The 23088-nt window shown below is 43.3% G+C and overlaps 1 protein-coding gene across 1 annotated transcript; it reads right to left on the bottom strand.

Annotated features, from left to right (window-relative positions):
• Window positions 1–8237: 8237 nt before the first annotated feature.
• Window positions 8238–22671, bottom strand: prdx4 (peroxiredoxin 4). The gene is made up of 7 exons (XM_080854965.1): window positions 22466–22671; window positions 15168–15285; window positions 14857–14973; window positions 11416–11538; window positions 10945–11075; window positions 10417–10451; window positions 8238–8445 (listed from the first exon to the last, which is right to left on the bottom strand). Exons 1-7 carry the CDS (start codon window positions 22659–22661, stop codon window positions 8395–8397), a joined length of 771 nt encoding a protein of 256 aa, XP_080711091.1. The 5' UTR covers window positions 22662–22671; the 3' UTR covers window positions 8238–8394.
• Window positions 22672–23088: the final 417 nt, after the last annotated feature.

Raw genomic sequence — 23088 nt, 5'->3', positions numbered from 1 at the left:
GCGGAGTATCCCGTCTAAAAGCTGCTTTGGACGTACTTCCTTATTTATATCAGGTTCAGAGAACGTCACCCTACGTGACGTGCACGAGGTTTGGTGACGGTACACGCATTTGTGTGTGCGCTGTAGTGGAACGTTGCGTACGAATGTTGCGGAAAGAGCACTTAACTGAAGTGACCGATCGTGAACTTTGAGGGAGAGGGTGATATACTACGATTTACAGCTCTATGAAATAAGCTGGTGTAACCACAGGCAGGGGATAATCATGTGCTTCTAAATGATCCTCTGTAGATTACCTTGGTACACAACCTTCCTTTTGCTTATGTGCCTAGTCAATGTTTAATATGCCTATCTCCCTTATAACGTCACTGCGATATCTCCCCTCCTGCTCTCGCTCTCGTTTATTAGCACTCAGTCTTGTGGTTAGAGCAGGGGGAGATGGGAAACACACTGCGATGAGGCTATACAAACACAGACTGGACTCCATTAAAAGTAACACTATGCAACAATTTGACACTTTTTGAGGTATGGTTTTATAGGCAACTTTTGGTACCATCCTCAAATTCATTTTGATAGTATATGGTCGTGAAGGACAGATAGACACCTCGTCCCCACTAGCCATCCAAGATAAGCCCTAAGTAGTTCTGTGTAACGGGCTGGAACCCCCTGCAAAAATGAAAGGAAATCTTTCACACGCATGACATTGCCAGCTATACCAAAAGAAACCAGTTAGTGTGTTGGCAAGCTTTTATCAGTGTCAGCTGGGCTGTTGGTGGTGTTTGCAAGGTTTTTGCATGCCTTTTAGGTAGTTAGCGTGCTAGTTTTAGAACAGAACTTCGTATTGCTGCTTTAAATGTGCAATGGGCAGCAATGCCTTGCCTTTAGTAAGACACTGCAACAGAAACACTGAATTACAGTTTTTTCCTATCGTTTTCGGTCACGTACCCATACCATGGTCACTTTTCCCTATCACTTAACACAGTGGGCTTTAGAGACACACACCTCTGCATATATGTTAACCTTTGGTGCAAAATGCACTACAACAACCACACCACAACAAATGCTGCCATAACTTAACACATGTCTCCTCTCAGAACACAATGACCTAAAAAACACTAACATCTTGAAGCATTGCCAATTGCATATACAATGTTGCTGTGTCCTCCAGTTTGGCATATATTTCCTGTAGTGTTGCATTGAAAAAAATTGAAAAAACACAGACAAACACTTCTTTGGACTACAGTAATACAGTTTATAATATTACAGTATGACAATCCAAGCCAAGTATCTGCTGACAGTGTTCATATGTCGGTTTACCTCCCACAAAAGATGTCACAATTGCGTGTGGTAAATGTACTGCAATTGTAAATACAGTAAATAAGTGTTTTATGAGAAACTGAGAATAACAATTTTCAGTTTTTGTAATGCAAATTACATACAGTAAGTACGTAATATATGTTCCAGAAACAAATCACAAACACAACAGTTTTTTTCACTGTGCTTTACTTTTTGGAGATTTAGTCACAGTGCAAACACAAAACAGAAACTATGATTTACAGTATTACATGGTCGATGACAGTTGCTCTGATTTCATCAGATACAACTGTCCTTGCTGCTGCTCCTCTTCCTCTTCCTCTTCCTCTTCCTCTTCCTCTCCCTCTTCCTCTCCCTCTTCCTCTCCCTCTTCCTCTTCCTCCTACTCCACCTTCACCTTCACCTCCACCTCCACCTCCACCTCCACCTTCACCTTCACCTTCGCCTCCGCCTCTGCCTCTGCCTCTGCCTCTGCCTCTTGCTCTTGCTGCATCCATTTTCCTATACCAACTACGTAAAGAAGTCCAAAGCAAATGCCAAAGATGGCCCTTTTTGTATATGTGGCAACGAGGCACAAATTAAAAAACACCTGGGTAGGTCTTTAGCTGAAATGACAACCAGGTGTTTTGCACAGATTTTTGTACAGATCATTGTATGTAGTGTTGCTTTTACGTAAAAAAAGTAATTCCATGCCAATTCACCAAGAACTATGGTGCACAGGGGGGGAAAAAATCGAAATAATTACTGTAAAATAAAATAAATAAACTATAAACTACTGTAAATCATTTTTCTTATTCAAACATATACCGTAACTTCATTTGTTTGTCCAAATGCAGCATCTTTCCATCTACAGTGATCTAAATTACTGATAAGTTAGGTTTTGAACAGAAAGTTAACTGTTTTGAACAGAGTATCTAAACATTGGTAAAATATGCTGTAGTTCCACAGCGTTTTGCCGGTAGTGAACATTGACTGGGACAGGTATCCATGGAATTTGGAAGAAGGCGTCATTGCCAGCATTTGTATCTAAGCATAGGGGCAAGTAACCACAGTTTGGTTCACATGGTCTACTGGTATGCTCACTGTGTGAAGTGTTTAGGGAATGTGAACATGGTTTAGGTAAATTGCCTAAAACGATAGGAAAAAACTGTAACCACCAGCTGGAATCTATTGTAAGACACTGAAAAGGTATTTTACCCGAAAAATTATGAACATGTAGACAACCCTAACCCTGGCCAGAGTTGTAGGTTTTATTAGAGGACAATACTAACCTTAACCCTGAGGGTTTATGGGCTCATACAGACCCAGACTTGGCCAGACATAGAAGTCATTCCTCCTCACACACGCAGTACGTACAGGTGCAGGTACTTTCCAGCCTGGAGGGTTTTATGGCTGAGGGTCATCAAATGTCAGGATGTTCAAGATCAATTATGGCCCTGAGATAAGACAAAGCTAAGCTAAGATGAATGTGGGTGAATGAAAGCTCCGGACAGGCAGACACACACACACACACACAGACACACACACACACACACACATGAGAGCTCCGGACAGGCAGACACAGCCCCCTGATGTCTCACTCCCCATCTTTTGTTTTCACGGAAGGACACATTCGTCTTGAGTCACACACTCAACAGGGAAGTGGGAAGTGGGGGGCCTCTTGTTGGAAATTACATCACATCCCTTGTCTGCTGGCAAGTAGCCTGGGAGAGCTTATGACATCACTCTCTCACACACACACACACACACACACACACACACACACACACACACACACACACACACTCGGGCCTAGAGCTCTGTCTCACATGCAGCATTCCACGAGAGATATAGTGTAAAAGCAGGAATGCGCTCAGAAACGAAACCAGTGTGGTGCCTGAGACTGAAGCAACACTTCTGTTCAGTCATCAGGTCTTTTGTTACGGTCAGCAGCCTTTGACACAGTTAATCAGATACTCCTCCTGTTTCCGTGGTCTGACCTGTCCATTTATGGAGTTGATTATGTGTGTGTGACTGTGTGTGACTGTGTGTGTGTGACTGTGTGTGACTGTGTGTGTGTGTGTGTGTGTGTGTGTGTGTGTGTGTGTGTGTGTGACTGTGTGAGACTGACATTCATAGACGAGTGTCTAATCCTCCTCACCTTTTCTCTGGGCTGGGAATGCAAATGCTTCATTAGGGAGATTATCCACTGCCATTGCCCTGCAGATGGCCCTCTACTGTGCTAATCCTTCCCTCCAGGTGACTGGATATGAACACTGAGGATATAAACACTGAGTTCTTGTATTCTCTTCCCATCTGGCTCTCTGACATCATTTAGCATCCAAAATTATTGATCTGACGTTATACAAGCATTATTGATCTTCAAACATTTTTATTCTGACATAGTATTAGCATCCAACATTATTGATGGAAAACCTCAGCCCCAAAACTTGTGTTTTGATATTTATAAAGTTCATTATTTCAATGAAACTTTGACATTAACTGTCTTTTTCCGTCGAGGGCATCCCAAAGATGTATCACCCTTGACAGGCACGTGCACAGACATTTTGGGGGGCAGGTGCTCAAACCAAAAAAAAGGGCACCCATCGCCAAATTATTAATGAAATGAAACATTTACTGTTTTCTGACTGAGTTGAAGCATAGGCAGCATGACAGTGACACTAATAATATACCACAATATACCTCTCCAGACTGTCATGTAGCTCAACTTAAGACCTACCTTTCATTTCAATAATTACTATTAATTTTAAATGAAACAAATCTAGTGAACTTTGTAGAACCGTAAAACTGCCTTTAAATTATCTGCCTGCCTGCCTGTCTGGATCTCTCTCACTCTCTCTCTTAATTAAACATGACAAACGTCAGTAAACAGCTGGACAAGGCTTTGAAATCACAGATTTCGTGAGTTTTCTGTTTGTTTATTTTTTAGGAAACGTCGGGCCATATATCAAAACACATTTGGGGGGAATTGATGACAGAGAGAGTATTTTTTATTCTTAAATATTGATGAATGAAGAAAAAAATTGGCGCCAGCAGAAGGGGCTTTTTTCTCATCCAGGGCAAAAGGGCAAGTGCTTGAGCACCACTAGGGGTCTAACTGTGCACGTGCCTGACCCTCGACCCCTTCATGCCCACGGCAGCCTGGAGTGTGTCGACCCACAGAGCTGAGAGCTCACTCCCTCATGGGGTGTCAAACACATAGAGCTAACTCCCTCATGGGGTGTGAATGGAGGGTCCAGTTTGAGGAAGCCATGCTTCTCTGTCAACCCTCTGCTCCTCATCACGAGACTGACACAGGCACTGAAGACTCGTTACTCGTTCTCATCTAATGACGCCCAGCTTTATTTTAGTGCCTGTCAGCCAGTTTCCAACCGCTGGCATCTAGAGAAGTGAGAATGAGCAGCAGGAGATTTTTATTTCTCAATGACCCAGATACTACCATACTATCATCACCTGGTGGTCAAGCTTTGCGCACGGATATTATATAATATGAAACTAGTGTGATGTCAATGTTTTATGGTTATTATTCAAGGATATTATATAATATGAAACTAATGTGATCTGAATCTTTTATGGTTATTGTTCAAGGATTTTATATAATATGAAACTAGTTTGATGTGACTGTGACTTTATGGTTATTGTTTTGATTGTTAGGGTTAGGTTAGGGGTTTACTATCACCTTCACGTGGGGAAGAAACTGTGGTGCTTATGTAAGATCCAGAGGTTAGCGGGCACACATACACACATGCAGGGACACACACACACACACACACATGCAGGGACACACACACACATGCAGGGACACACACATGTAGGGACACACACACACATGTAGGGACACACACACACACACACACACACACATGCAGGGACACACACACACACACACACACATGCAGGGACACTCACACACATGCAGGGATACACACACACACTCACACACATGCAGGGACACACACACACATACATGCAGGGACACACACACACACATGCGGACACACACACATGCAGGGACACACACACACACACACACACACACACACATGCAGGGACACACACACACTCACACACATGCAGGGACACACACACACACCCACACACATGCAGGGACACACACACACACACATGCAGAGACACACACACACACACACATGCAGGGACACACACACACACACACACATGCAGAACACACACACACACATGCAGGGACACACACACACACACATGCAGGGACACACACACATGCAGGGACACACACACACACATGCAGGGACACACACACACATACATGCAGGGACACACACACACACATGCGGACACACACACATGCAGGGACACACACACACACACACACACACACACACACACACACATGCAGGGACACACACACACACACACACATGCAGGGACACACACACACACCCACACACATGCAGGGACACACACACACACACATGCAGAGACACACACACACACACACATGCAGGGACACACACACACACACACACACATGCAGAAACACACACACATGCAGGGACACACACACATGCAGGGACACACACACACACATGCAGGGACACACACACACACACATGCAGGGACACACACACACACATGCAGGGACACACACACACACATGCAGGGACACACACACACACATGCAGGGACACACACACACACACATGCAGGGACACACACACACACATGCAGGGACACACACACACACATGCAGGGACACACACACACACATGCAGGGACACACACACACACACATGCAGGGACACACATACACATGCAGGGACACACACACACACATGCAGGGACACACACACACACACATGCAGGGACACACACACACACATGCAGGGACACACACACACACACATGCAGGGACACACACACACACATGCAGGGACACACACACACACATGCAGGGACACACACACACACATGCAGGGACACACACACACACACATGCAGGGACACACACACATGCAGGGACACACACACACACATGCAGGGACACACACACACACATGCAGGGACACACACACACACATGCAGGGACACACACACACACATGCAGGGACACACACACACACATGCAGGGACACACACACACACACACACACGCGCCCACACACACACAAACCTATGTACTATGTAAAACATTTCTCATTAAAGAAGCACTTAGGAGTTTACCCCAACCCTAAAGGCACGTAAACAACTCCTACCTTAAAGATACGCAAACTGCAATAAAAGCTTGTTAGTATACTTAATGGTGTACTAACTGTAGTTGGCAATGTCATGCTTACATCTTCGTCTGTCGTCTATCCTAGACCACAGAACTACACGGTTCTTGTTTTCATCCCACCATCACATGATGACCATCAAAATCAGTTTGAAAATGAAACCAAAACTAGTTGCTTTTAAAACTAGCTGAGAAAGTGGTACATTACTGCATACTGTTGCTTTATGTTGGAACAGTCTCATGCTAACATGCTAACAAACACACCCCAGATTACTGCTTGTATTCTTGAAAGTCTGTCTGTGAGTGTGTTCAGGCTTTTAGCCTGTCTATTTGTCTGTGAGTGTGTTCAGGCTTTCAGTGTGTCAGTCTGTGAGTGTGTTCAGGCTTTCAGTGTGTCCTTCTGTGAGTGTGTTCAGACTTTCAGTGTGTCCGTCTGTGAGTGTGTTCAGGCTTTCAGTGTGTCCTTTTGTGAGTGTGTTCAGACTTTCAGTGTCTCCGTCTGTGAGTGTGTTCAGGCTTTCAGTGTGTCCTTCTGTGAGTGTGTTCAGACTTTCAGTGTCTCCGTCTGTGAGTGTGTTCAGGCTTTCAGTGTGTCCTTCTGTGAGTGTGTTCAGACTTTCAGTGTGTCCGTCTGTGAGTGTGTTCAGGCTTTCAGCCTGTCTATTTGTCTGTGAGTGTGTTCAGGCTTTCATTGCGTTAGTCAGGGTTAGGATAGATGGCGCCATCTTCAGGCAGAAGAGTGAAATTCCTTTACAGGGGAAGGTGATAAAAAATGGAAAAGAATGTTTGTGTGCTGCCTCACCAGCCTTAGCATAAACCATTAGCCTTATCATATATGGCCAATAGCCATTAGCATATATGGCCAATAACCATTAGCCTTAGCATATATGGCCAATAGCCATTAGCCTTAGGATATATGGCCAATAACCAGTAGCCTTAGCATATATGGTCAATAACCATTAGCCTTAGCATAGATGGTCAATAGCCATTAGCCTTAGCATATATGGTCAATAACCATTAGCCTTAGCATATATGGCCAACAACCATTAGCCTAAGCGTATATGGTCAATAACCATTAGCCTTAGCATAGATGGTCAGTAACCATTAGCCTTAGCATATATGGCCAATAACCATTAGCCTTAGCATAAATGGCCAATAGCCATTAGGGCTTCCTGCTTACTTAACAACCGGAAGTTTTGGAGTTTAAGATGCAGCTGTAGGCAAAGAATGTGCTTGTTGTGTTGGTTATCCACAATTAGTTTAATCAGAAATTAATATTAGAAAAGACCCTGAACATTAGGCTACATAGCGTAACATAACAGTACTCTTTGGGGATCCTTAAATGGAATGGAGCAGCCTAAAGGATTTCAGCTTGTGTTTGGACGTCACATGACCTAAAACAGCCAAAAAAGTAATATTCCTTAGCATGTTTATTGACCAACTCTGTCTCCAGTGGTCCACTGGCGTTTTGCTCTCTGGGATGGAACATAACAGGCCAATCTAGCAATAATCCACACAGTGGAAGTGGTCCTACGAGACGACATGGCTAACACGCAGAAAGCATTCTTGAGTGGCAGTTGTGATATTTCATATGATATGAGACCCAAGAATCCTGCCCCATTGGACCCGCCCTCAGAGAATGATGTGAGGCTTAATTATCAAAAGACATCCACTGATTTTATTTGTTCATCTTCATACCAGCACTCAACACATGACGAGCAGTCTCCATGAACACACAACACACAACGAGCAGACTCCATGTGAGAATGAGTGATGTCCAAGACGTGTGGGGAGGGACAAACAAGTGCATATTAAACAGAAGAATGAGCTCCTCAGTTCAGCTTGTCAAAGTACTTGAGTTTCCCAGACGGGTCCGGAATGATCTAGAGAGAAAGAGAGAAACAGTTTACCTCCAACACACACACACACACACACACGCCTCAAACACACACATACACACGCCTCTCACACACACACGCCTCACACACACACGCCTCAAACACACACACACACGCCTCTCACACATCACACATCTCAAACACACACACACACACACACACACACACACACACACACACACACACACACACACACACACACACACACACACACACACACACACACACACACACACACACACACACACACACACACACACACACCAAGAATGACCTAGAGAGAAAGAGAGAATCAGTTTACCTCCAACACTCATTGCAGTGGTGGGTGTAACCAGGCGGGCCAAAAAAAAGCCTGTGCATGTATCTGAATATGGACACTGCAGTGTAAACACACACACACACACACACACACACACACACACACACGCCTCAAACACACACACACCTCATACACACACACGCCCTCAAACACACACACACACACACACACACGCGCCTCTCTCACACACACACACACACACACGTCTCAAACACACACACACACGCCTCTCTCACACACACACACACGCCTCTCACACACACACACACACACACACACACGCCTCAAACACACACACACACACACACACACACACACACGCCTCTCACGCATCTCAAACACACACACACACACACACACACGCCTCTCTCACACACACACCTCAAACCCACACACACACACACACACGCCTCATACACACACACGCCCTCAAACACACACACACACACACACACACACACACGCCTCTCTCACACACACACACGCCTCAAACACACACACACACACGCCTCTCACACACACACGCTTCAAACACACACACACACACACACCTCAAACACACACCCACCTCATACACACACACGCCCTCAAACACACACACACACAAACACACGCCTCAAACACACACACACACACACACGCCTCAAACACACACACACACACACACGCCTCAAACACACACACACACACACACTCCTACCTCTCACACATCTCAAACACACACACACACACCTCACACACACACACACACACACACACACACACGCCTCTCACACACACACGCTTCAAACACACACACACACACACACACACGCCTCTCACACATCTCAAATACACACACACACACACACACACACCTCAAACACACACCCACCTCATACACACACACGCCCTCAAACACACACACACACAAACACACACACACACACGCCTCAAACACACACACACACACACGCCTCAAACACACACACACACACACGCCTCAAACACACACACACACACACACACACACGCCTCTCACACATCTCAAACACACACACGCGCCTCTCTCACACACACACACACATACACACGCCTCTCACACACACACGCTTCAAACACACACACACACACACACACACACACACACGCCTCTCACACATCTCAAATACACACACACACCCACCTCATACACACACACGCCCTCAAACACACACACACACACACACACACACACAAACACACACACACACAAACACGCCTCAAACACACACACACGCCTCAAACACACACACACGCCTCAAACACACACACACACACACACGCCTCTCACACATCTCAAACACACACACACACACACACACACACACACCTCACACACACACACACGCGCGCCTCTCTCACACACACACACACACGCCTCAAACACACACACACACACACACACGCCTCAAACACACACACACACACGCCTCTCACACATCTCAAACACACACACACACACACCTCTCACACATCTCAAACACACACACACACACACACACACACCTCACACACACCTCACACACACGCCTCTCTCACACACACACACACACACACACGCCTCAAACACACACACACCTCAAACACACACACGCCTCAAACACACACACACTTACCGTATCACTGCCAGGCTTCCACCCAGCTGGGCACACTGTGAAAGCAGAGACAGAAGCATGAGTGAATGAGTGTGTGTGTTACTGACTGAGTGAGTGTGTGTGTGGGTGTGTGTCATTGACAGTGTTCTAGTATGACTCGTGACTCAGCTGAGACTTCAGCATCTGGACACGGAAGAGAGACGAGGACTGGGATGCACATGGCTACTGGGTCACCCACAGTCATTCAATCTCCTTTGAAATTATGACAGGTGTCACTCAACCCTGATGGGGCCTCCAGACTATTCTGACTCAAGGTTTAGTGACTACAACACTGGTTACTGAGTGAATGTGTGTGTGTGTGAGTGTGAGTTACCGATAGTGTGTGATTGTGACGGGAGTGAACGTTTGTGAGAGTGCTACTGTGTGTGTGAGGGTGTGTGTCACTGTGTCAAGATGGGAGGGTATACTGGAAGGCCTGCACCGGTCGGAGGGTAATGTAAGTGTGTGAGTGTGTGTGTGTGTGTGTGTGTGTGTGTGTGGGTGTGTTACCTTCTCCATGTTTGTCAGTATACTGGAAGGCTTGCACCAATCGGAGGGTTTCGTCCACAGAGCGCCCCACTGGCAGATCATTCATAGTGATCTGTCTGAGAGTGCCTTTGTCATCGATGATAAACAGGCCCCTACACACTCACACACACACACACACACACACACACAAAGGGACAAAAAACAGCATTTAATAGTTAACACTGACTAAACTCAGGACATTCTGGTGTGTGTGTACCTGAGTGTGTGTGTGTGTGTGTGTGTGTGTGTGTGTGGCCCTGGTCGCCCAGGTAAACTCCGTAGTCTTTGCTGATCTGATGGGTGAGGTCAGACAGCAGTGGTGTGTATGTGTGTGTGTGTGTACCTGAGTGTGTGTTCCTGAGTGTGTGTTCCTGGTCTTCCCGGTAAACTCCGTAGTCTTTGCTGATCTGATGGGTGAGGTCAGACAGCAGTGGTGTGTGTGTGTGTGTGTACCTGAGTGTGTGTCCCTGGTCTTCCAGGTAAACTCCGTAGTCTTTGCTGATCTGATGGGTGAGGTCAGACAGCAGTGGGATCTTCATGGGGCCCAGACCTCCCGTCTTCCTGGGTGTGTTGATCCTGTTCATGACACAACCAATCAGCACTCAGCAACCAGCCAATCACTAACAATTAACCAATCATCACTCAACCACACAGAACCAATTTTGAGGTTTGTTTTTTCCCTCGTTTGGTGGGTGACTCACTAATCAACAGCGGCTTATAAGGATGTGTGTGTGTGAGGGTGTGCGTTTATCAGGCCAGGTGTGTGTGTGTAAGATTGATTGATTGATTGATTGATTGATTGGTTTATTGACAACACATCAGCTTTTTCCTTTACAGTTGCACTGTTCTTCCTGTGGTCAAACAAATCATATATTCTTTTTACATTTTTTTCATTTCTCTTTTTACAATAATACAAACACAACAGAAGACAAAAACACAAGACTTAAACACAAAACAAAACCAAACACACAAGAGGAATTGAAAGCCTGCCACTTATAAAGGCTATATGTCGGTCCCATTACTGCCTTTTACCATATAGGCCTACAGAGGGCGAAGAAGATAAACCCAAATGAGAAGTACATCAGGGCAGATCAGAAAGGGAAGTACATCCAAGAAAAAGATAATCATAATCATGTACTTTGGGTAAACAAATACAGTTTTAATTTCGTTTTAAAGACTTTGTCACTGTTTTCCTCAATCAAGAAACTAGGTAGAGAATTCCATGCAACCATTCCTCTATAATGCAATGTTCTTTGTCCAGCCCCTGTTCTGTACGCAGGTAACAAAAATCTTTTCTCAACTGAGTGTCTTGTCGAGTATGTGTGTGTACTACAGGAAAACACAAAACAATTGAATAAAGTAGCTGGACACTTTTTCATAATCACATTTCTTACAAAACTGAGAAGAGTATAATGTAACCTGTCTTTAACTGATAACCAGTTCAATGCATTTAACATTTCAGAGACTCTTGTTCGATATGAACAGTTGAGCACAATACGTGCTACTTTGTTATGAACAACCTGTAACTTGTTGAGATTATTTTCTGATGTATTAGACCATACAACAGTACAGTAGTCCATCTGGGACAGAACTACAGCCTGCATTAATTGTTTAACTAAATAGCTTGTCAAGTATTTTTGGCAATATCTAATTGCAGCCATACTTCTTCCCATTTTCTTTACCATTTCATTAACATGGCCCGTCCAGGACATCCTGCATCGATCAAAACACCCAGTAGTTTCACTTCTGTCACCTGTTCTATTTCTTTATCATCTATTTTTACATTTAATTTTGGTTCTAATCTGCCTCCCCATTTAGAACATAATACTATACATTTAGTTTTTTCAATATTGAGAACTAATTTATTTGAGTCAACCCATTTCCTTACCCTTTTAAGGTCTTCATTTAAGATACTTTCTAATTCCTGTGAGGTTGAGGCTGCTACATAAATAGTGGAGTCATCTGCATACATACCAATGGATGTCTGCTTTAAAATTAAAGGTAAATCATTAGTAAATATTGAAAACAATAATGGCCCTAAGCAGCATCCTTGTGGAACTCCACAGTTCATCTCTCTTACAACTGAGAAGCTGCCATTAAAGTACACACTGTATTTCCTATTGGTAAGGTAGCTATTGATCCAGGCAACAGAAGCTCTGTCAAAACCATAGCAATATAATTTGTTTACCAGTAACATATGGTCAAGTAGATCAAAGGCTGCGCTAAAATCTAACAACACAGAACCACTGATCTTGCCTGAATCTATTTCTTTCAACCATTCATCAGTCATATCAGTAAGTGCAGTTGCTGTGGAGTGCCCCTTTCTGTATGCATGCTGGTGTACTGTAATCAGGTCATTTGTACAAAAAAAGTGTTGTATTTGCTCATATGCTATTCTTTCCATAATTTTACTTAACAAAGGTAGAATACTTTTTGGTCTACTGTTCTTTCCAGAGAACATTTCTCTGCTATTCTTGGGCAGTGGAATAATCTTGGCTATTTTCCAATTCGCCGGACACATTGATGTTTTAAAACTTAAATTAATTATATGACAGATAGGAGGCGCCACAGCATGAGCAACAGGTTTAAGCAACCTTGCATCCAGATAGTCAATGCCAGCTTGCTTATTCTTACTGGTTCGTACAAGGTGTTCAACAGTAGAGACTTGGACATCATCAATATGGAAAGTACAGCATTTATTCTTCATAATCTTGTTCATAATGAGACTGGATGAAACCTCTGGCCCACTATTATACACGTCCATCCCATTTTTTAACTTCTGAATTTTGTCACTAAAATAATGAGTCAAGTAATTTGATATATCTTCTGGTTTAGTCATGAACTGGCCCTCTACCTCTAAATAAGATGGTGTGGATCTGCCACTCTTTCCCATTAATTGATTAAGAATGTTCCAAGTTGCTTTACTATCTGTGTTAATACTGCTAATCTTTTTATGGTAGTACATTCTTTTTTTCTTTTTATTCAACATTGTTACAAAGTTTCTAAGTTTACGATATTTGTTCCATTCTTGTTCACCACCAGATTTTACTGCTTCTGCTTTGGCTCTGTCCCTCTCTTTCATGTGTACTTTCAGTTCTTGATCTAGCCAAGGTGATCTCACACTTCGTACAGTTAATTTCTTGACAGGGGCATATTTATTAACTATAGGGAGTAGCAGACGGTCAAACACTCCCAAAGCAAGATTTGGATCATCCTCCTGTAGAACTTGTGACCAATCAACTTGTCTTACTTCATCACAGTAGTTATTTTCATTAAAATGTTTAAAGCTTCGTTTAAGAATAATTTGGGGATTTTTGTCTTTCTTCCAACTGCTATTAAGTTGTGATATATTAAATATTATATATTAAATCAATGCATGTTGAAGACTTAATTCCATCTGCTCTTCTGAATATCCTTGTAGGCTTCTTAACGACCTGTGATAGATTACATGTATCTGCTAGAGTTAGAAGTCTAGCTTTCAATGGACAATCATTCATATTCCAGTCAATATTGAAATCACCCAGGACAAACATTTCAGAATTTGAGTCACACACTTTATCTAATACTTTACATATATTATCTAAATACACTGTCGTTGCATTTGGAGGCCTATAGAGGCAAGATGGTGTGTTTCCCTGTGTGTATGTGAGGGTGTGCGTTTATCAGGCCAGGGGAGTGTGTAAGAGGGTGACGGTGAGTTGTGTGTGTGTGTGTGTGTGTGTGTAAGAGGGTGTGTGTGTGTGTGTGTGTGTAAGAGGGTGGTTGAGGGTGTGTGTGTGTGTGTGTGTGTGTGTGTGTGTGTGTGTGTGTGTGTGTGTGTGTGTGTGTGTGTGTGTGTGTGTGTGTGTGTGTGTGTAAGAGTGTGTGTGTGTGTGTGTGTGTGTGTGTGTTTACCAGGCCAGGTGTGTGAACTGAGAGTCCACTGAGCACGCCACCACTTCAGCATTGATCGCACGGAACTCCTGGACACGATCACTGAAGGCGATGATCTCCGTGGGACACACAAAGGTGCTGTAAGGACACACACACACACACACACACACACACACACACACACACACACACAGATTAAACAGGAGCGCACACACACACGCAGTTTAAACAGGAGCGCGCATGCACGCACGCAGGCGCACACACACACACGCACAGATTAAACAGGAGCGCACTCACACACACACACACACACTGCAATGGTGTATACTTACAAATCAAGTGGGTAGAAAAAGAAGACCAGGTATTTCCCCTTATAATCCGACAGTTTGAGGTCTTTAAACTCTCCACCAATCACAGCTGTTCCCTCCCAATGAGGGGCGGGCTTCGATACTGTGGACCAATCAGAATTAAGCCATTAGCCATCTACTATGCTGCCTGCACACTGACTGGGATCCATCCTACAGTATAATACGTCTTCCTTACATCAGTGAAATGCTCTGTCTGTCAAAGTGGACTTCTGACAAATTAAACTATGGGCTCATTTACACTCGGTCTTAATGAACATTCAAGGCTGAGAAGTCAAGGCGTCCAGTCAGTTACAGAGCAACGACAACGCCATCAAAGGAGCCGAACACGGTAGAGGGAGTTAAGACAGCTGACTGTTCAAAGGTCACGCCTCTTCCCCTCTACCTAAAATATATCTATGAAATCCATGACACTTTTCTGTGTCAAGGTCTATGCATCCTGATACTAATAAAGTTTATTTTACAGAAATACTACTTTTTTATAGTTAGACTTTTCAAAACACGCGCCTCTTAGCCTGGATACCAGCCCGAACTCCGCCCACAACATTTTTGGTCAGGGAGATTCGGTCTGGCTTTGTGCATATTGGGGAGAGAGTATCAGAAGGTAGGATTCTGTCGTACCAATCAAATTGTCAGGGCGGGCTTTATACGATGATGGACAGGTGACCAACCAACGCTTGAGTTGATTAGATAGATAGATTATAAATCGGACCAAGATGGCGGCGTCTCAGGAGCTTAGTGGGACATATTTTATGTGATTTAAGCTATCTACACGACTTTTTTTTTTATGTCTACATTGACTCGGTTAGTTGTGTATGTGCAACACGAATGTTGCCGAGGATTGCAGGTCTTAACTGAAGCGCTCTAGACCATTATTGATAGGTTATTGCTAACGCTTAGACAACAAATCCATTGAAACACATAGTACCTAGCTAGCCTTGCTGCTAATAAGTACGTGATCAGGCATATCTCACATATATTGACAGCGCATTTATTTTGAAAGAGGAACAGAGAAACGCGATCAAGGCATTTGTCGATAGAAAATATGTTTTTGCCGTCCTTCCTACGGGATCCGGTAAAAGTTTTAATGTATCAGATGGTCATACTATGTTGCTCTGATTGGTTGTAGGTATCCAATTGAGCGAAGAGGCATTTTTTTTTCCTGGTTCGTTGAAACATGCCCCATAATCACAGTCCAATGGGTCAGTATCAGACTCATATTCTGACTAGAATTATGAGTATGACATCGTCAGGCTACGCGCCTCCAGTAGTGGTGGTTGAATCTGAGTCAATCGGATTCAAAGATCCGAATCTTTACATTCACCCATGAGTCACGAGTCCGTGGTCTCAATTACCTAACCCGAATCTTTCGGTTCTGGCTGCTACGGACGACATTATTAAAACAATGCACGAATGTCATCAAACTGTAGGTCTATAGCAACATTAACACATCCGTTTTTCATCTGCATAGTAACTTAGATTAAGCATAGCTATTGATATACGGACCCGGAGTTGCCAGCTTCCTGTAGACAGAGCTGTAGGCTACACAGATCCAGATCCATAGACTGAGCGAATTCATGGGTCGGATTCGTATCCGGTTGAGTCAAAGGATTCAGGTGAAATGGGTCGGACTCGTATCCGGCTGGGTGAAATACTAACTCAAAAGACTCTGAATCTTTCACTCAACCGGATACGAGTCCGACCCATTTCCCCTGAGTCTTTTGAGTTAGTCCTTCACCCAGCCGGATACGAGTCAGACCCATTTCACCTGAATCCTTTGAGTTAGTCTTTCACCCAACCTCAATTAATAATAATAATAATTAATTTTATTTTTAACGCACTTTTCATTCAAAGGAATCTCAGAGTGCCTACATATTAGAAAATAACTATAATAATACAATAAAATTAAAAACAAATTTAAATATACATAAGCATAACAGAAAAGATTCAACACAAGGCCAGAAATGCCTTCCTGAATAAACAAGTCCGAGCGGACAACAAGATGCGTCAACTCAACTCTGCCACCTTGTGGACACAGGAGGGAATTACAATTGAAAGAATGCGTTTCAGACAGACCGACCGACCGACAGACGGACGGACATACCCTCTTATAGAGATGCCGGACGCATCTAAAAAGTCTTAAGTCCAGCTTTAAAGGAATCCAGCGTCTGCGTTGCCCTTAGGTGGTCAGGGAGGCTGTTCCATAGATGTGGCGCTGCCGAGCAAAAGGCCCGGTCGCCCATGGTGCGACGCTTGGTTTTGGGGACGCGGAGGAGCGAGCTGTTTGAAGACCTGAGGGTGCAGGTGGAGGTTTGGGGATTAATTGATTCTTGCAGGTAGGGAGGTGCATGTCCAATAATGCATGTATGGGTGATTATAAGGACTTTGTAGTCTATCCGGAAGGAGACAGGGAGCCAGTGTAGTGAGTAGGGATGCAAATGATTAATCGACTTTAGATTAATTGTCGATTAAGAGGTTGCTCGATCAAAATGTATTAATCACGATTAATCGCTAGAGGGCGCTAGCGCGAGAGACCGGTTGAAAACAAAATTAAGCGAGCGAAAAGAAGTGCGGTGTGGGACCACTTCAACATTGTTAATTCAGGCAAAGAAGTCAAATGTTCTCTGTTTAATGCGGTATTGAAATACAATAGTTCCACTAGCTCACTCAGTTATCATTTGAACACCGTGCATGCTGCTGTCCTGCATGGCACCACCAGTTCACCTGATCAACCTAAAATCACAGCTACACTGTATTATACCTTCTCTCGCTTACTGCCGCGAGGTTAGCTATTAGTTCGTTAGCGGGCTAGCTCACTGAGACTTCATAGAGTTAGCTACCTAGCTCGTTAGCGGGCTAGCTCACCTTGCTATGAATATGAATATCTCTGTCTACTCCCGTGCTAACGTGTGCCCGCGAGTTTGGCTCATGAGAGTAAGTAAGTAAGAGTTGAGTTCGCTATTTAGCTTGATAGCGGACTAGCTCACTCAGGCTTAATGATATTATATACCTAGCTCGTTAGCGGGCTAGCTTACCTTTGCCTGATGGCTTGCCATTAAGAATGTAACTACTCTATCCCTCACTACCGTGAGCGCGAGTTAAACTTCAGAGAGTTGTGTTGGCTAGTTAGCTTGTAATAGCCTAGATGCAGTTTCTTCATAATCTATAGGCTCAATAATATTCTGTTTGGCTCTCTATTTAATTTCTTCTATTCTTTTTTTTTTTTATGTCTGTTTCAAATGCAAGAACTGAGCCAGTCCATCATTTATTTCTTTGTTTTAAATTAAAGAATGTATTTTGTTATACCATAAAAAAAACTTTTCTGCTTTCTTTTCCTAATGCATAATTACTTGAGGAATGTATAATAGAATAGAATAGAATAGAATTATCAGAATGTAATGTAATATAATAACTCAACTATTTAGCTGATATTTGTAAAGGCCCTATTGAAACACTGAAACTCAGGTGAAAAACGCCGCTTATCAATTAATCGAAAGTCGATCGATAAGATTATCAACTAATGATTAATGAATTAATCGATAATTTGCATCCCTAGTAGTGAGTGTAATATTGGTGTTATGTGCTCATATTTCCGGACCTTCATCAGAATCCTGGCAGCGCTGTTTTGGATGTATTGCAGCTTCTGGATGTTCTTGCCAGTGATCTCATAGAAGAGTGAATTACAATAGTCCAGTCTTGAGGAGATAAAGGCGTGGACAAGCTTCTCTCCATCTGATAGGGTTAAAGTGGGGCGGAGTTTGGAGATGTTTCTCAGATGATAAAAAGAGGTTTTGCACAGGCGTTTTATATGATCATTAAAGTTCAGGTGAGAGTCAAACCTAACTCTGAGATTAGTGACTGTGGAGGAGAGGGGGATGACCTGGCTGTCGAAGGTGAGATGAGTCAAGGAGGATGACTGAACCTGGTGTGGGGTACCAACAAGAAGGGCTTCAGTTTTGCTACTCTTAAGCTGGAGAAAGTTGTTGCTCATCCATGCCTTTATCTCTCCAAGACAATTGATTGATACAGCAAGCAGGCCCGTCGTCAGATTCATTTTCTACGTTTGTAACAGCATTAACGCTACTTTCAGGCCGTGTTTAACGTGTAAGGTAAGGTAGATAAGCTGACTTAAATCATTTGATGACTTCTTTCAGTCAAAATCGACTGTAACTCGTCTGAACCAATTTTCTTGAAATTTGTTTATTGTAAACATGACAATTAAATTATTAAATTAAGTAAGAATAAAAAATAAGTATCTAGTTCACAATTTCCGAAATTACATATTTAATTCTGATAAGGCCGGGTTCACACTAGACTTCTTTTTTTAGCAAAAAGCGCCGCCTTCTGCGCCTTTTTTACATGCAACTCTATGGGAAAAAGCAAAAAGGCGGACGCCTTTTCAGAAAGGCGCCGCCTTTTATAAACTTCTAAAAAAGCGCAACCTCCGACGCCTTTTTGAGTTCAATTTTCTCAACTTTTCAGAAAGGCGCCGGGTGACGCCAAGCGCCTTTTTGACAGCTGACCTATCAGGACGAGGAGAGTAGGTAGTCGCGTACCTTCCCTAGTAACCTTCTAAATTATCTTCTAGAAATCTAGAAGTTTTTAGTTTAACATTTTTTTGCTTAGATTTTTTAGAAAGTTACCGAGACATAGACAGTGTACAGTTTACAAACCACATTATTGTAACTGAAAAATACGTCTAAGAGGATTTGCGAGGTGTCTGAGCTACCTAACTAATGTTAGCATGCTACTAGCCGTTAGCGATTAACTGTGTTTTTGCAAAGCATCGGCCCCAACTTTCTTTTCCCGACATTGACATGTATCTTAATCCACACATAATCCATTCCAATAAACCGGAGATTTCAAGCGTACAGAAACTCTTCTGAGCAGGCAAGAGTGCCAATATTGGCTAACGAGTTGTAGCCAAATTCCTGGGTGAAGGTCTAAATAGCTTGCTAGCTTTGAAGATGTAGCTTTGATAATACACAGCCATTACTACGACTGTATCAACGTGGTGCGTCTCACTTAACAGGTCAGTCATTCCCTAAATCTTTAGCAATTGTATATTTAGGTTGTCACATTCAACAGCGCAACATATCCCCTAGCGTTTTGAACTTTCTGTGAGTTGTGACCGTATGTTATGACCGTAATGTGTTTGCATCAGACACAAATATGGCGGTGCTTAAAAGACAGTGACGTCACATAATATCCATGAATTCTGAAGCGCTCAAAAGGCGCTGAAGGCTGCGCTTTTTTCTTTAAAAAGAAGTCTGTCACTGTGTTCCATTTCTAAGAGAGCTCTCTTGACTCCTCCTCTTGACTCCTCGATGCCCTCAGTGGTGAGAGATCAAGAGACCGTTCATTTTCAACATTTGGGACACTCTAATCAGAGAGGATGTGGCATCATCACGCTGTGTGTACGTATCTGCTCGCACTAGCGTGCTCTGTCAGACTGCAGTATGTGGTGCCGTCACTGTGCGTTAGCAAGCACGTTGTTAGCAAGCGAGCAATCATAATAAGCTACTGACATCGACATGGCTAACGTATACCTCCCTAACGAATTCAGACAATTCTTTGTTAATCAATCACGGCATAATTGCCCCCGCTAGTCAAGCGAAAAGTGTCCGATTAAAAGTGCACTAACGGGCTATTCCCGGGTGGTAAAATAGCCCTTTGTACAGTCCCAGGTGGGGGGATAGCCAGCTGCTTAGCATAACTGCCATTCAGAACCAATGGTAATGCTACCAAGCTAGGCTAGCTAGGTATGCTAACTCGGTATACATCGTGAATAACCACCAAAAATACTCATGTCACTGGCTTTAATTTGAGAATGGCATGTTATTAGTACATTTAATATCAGTACAGTTGTTTAATTACTGCTGATATGTACATTTACGGTCTGTAGCCTTGTGGTCTTCTGACTCTGCTATCATAGCCACCGTAGCCATTATGTCCGACATTGTTTTCAAAATAAACCGAAAAGCTCTGGTTGGGAATGGCGCACAGAGTTATGGGTAATAATGCCGCCATTAGGGCATCAAGGAAGCTCAGACCCTCTCTTGAAAAACGGCCGTTATGTGACGTATTTCAAGGAGTCGGACAAAAGCGGAAATGAAGGTTTAAGAGCAATGGGACACTCCTTGCTCTCTTAATAAGAAGGAAGGAAGGAAGGAGGCAAGGAGGCACCTTTGGAATGGGGGGTGTGTGAACCCCGCTTTACAGTGGTTTGCTGTGAGCGTGCGCATTAGGCACTAGGGAGTGGGCTGCTGGGCTCATTCAGCGACAACATTTACTGATTCAGATTCAAAGGACTCAAAAGATTCGGATCTTTTTAGTGATTCACTCAAAGGACTATGAATCTTCTAAGTGAATCGAAATTCCCATCACTAGCCTCCAGCATTGAAGCGAAGTTTTTTTTTTCTCTGACGTGTCCCAAATATTTGCGCCAACGAGTCTTTGATTTTTTTCAAGTCTGCTTAAACGTCAACAGTTAATTTAACGGTCTAACTATGTGGCCAGCGCGTCAATATTCACATACATATCTGTACGTCCTTATAACACTGAAGCAAGCTAAAACGAGTAGGCTATTACAGTAGAAAACAATCATGATGTTAATTGGATAACGTTACCAACTCTTGATCTTACATTTCACAAAGCCCAAAATCAAATTATTTAGAAATTTGGCTGTAAGGATCCGAAAGAGTTAATCAACCTGGCTAAAGTTCATCTTAAACGCAAACGTGCTAACAGTGCAACTATTCTGTCCAATACATTAGGCCGCATGATCAAACCCAGCCACTAGTTCAGCCGAGCGGGTCGTAAAATATAACGTTTCTGTGAACTTGGTAAATATGATATACAGGATAGCTAATTGAATTAGCAGGAAAATGTAACGTTAACGTTGGATAACGTAATGCGATGTACTGCAATGCTACGTTTAAGACGTAGAGTGAGGATAGTGTGAATAGTTCACTTTTGAAAGTTACTTCTACTTTACACTCTACTTTACAGCCTCTTGAAATAGAAAGACATTAACGTTAAGACTTCAAATACAACTGTAAAACGATAAAGCTAATGCATAGGTACTCAATTAGCTACCAGCTAGCGCCAGCTAACGTTACCATATGGAATAACTGAATCGATGGCCAAGAGTGTGGCAACATTTATATTTTATGTATAATGACTTTAGGCGACATAGTTGCACCACATTCAAATACATTGCTTGAAGACGGACATGATAAACGCTTCATGAATATCGCACTCACTTTTGGCTTTGCTTAAGTGCAAGGAGTGATCCGACACGGGAACTCTGAAAGCCTCTCCTGGATAGACGTGTCCACTTGCATAGTTATAGCATTCTTGTTTTCCGTTTGCAGAATCCTGAGAGGAAAGAACTGCATCTATAAGCAAGAGCAGCCCACAGACGAGGCTTAAAGAACGGGACTCTAAAAATGCCTCCATGCCCACGACTTGCAAGTTGCACGTCTGCAGAACCAGGAAGTTGTAAATTAAAGAGGCAAAACGTCAAAGAGGCTGATATGTTTGTCCTTCGTGACGCACCATACACCCGTAGATGTGGTCGTCTCTTCAAGATTGGCCAGCAGGTGGCAACCATAAATCTATGAAATCTGCCGCAGGTTTTGTTGTAGCAACAAGGAGGGGGAACTAAACGAAATATCTCGGTCGATATCGAAAGGTTAGTGGAATGGTTTCCACGGTTTCTTATTAAACCTAACGTAACAGCTATACCTAAACTATACTAAACGTATTTTATTCACCAGATTATGGCTATCAAATCCTTATGGTAGCACTAAAAACTACAAACCACCGGCCGACTCCCATACTCCATTCAATAGAGTCCATTGAACATTTCAATGCAGATCACGAT

The sequence above is a fragment of the Sprattus sprattus genome (genome assembly GCF_963457725.1).
Source record: "Sprattus sprattus genome assembly, chromosome: 1".
Lineage (NCBI taxonomy): Eukaryota > Metazoa > Chordata > Actinopteri > Clupeiformes > Clupeidae > Sprattus > Sprattus sprattus.
This window is presented reverse-complemented; position numbering and strand designations above follow the sequence as displayed.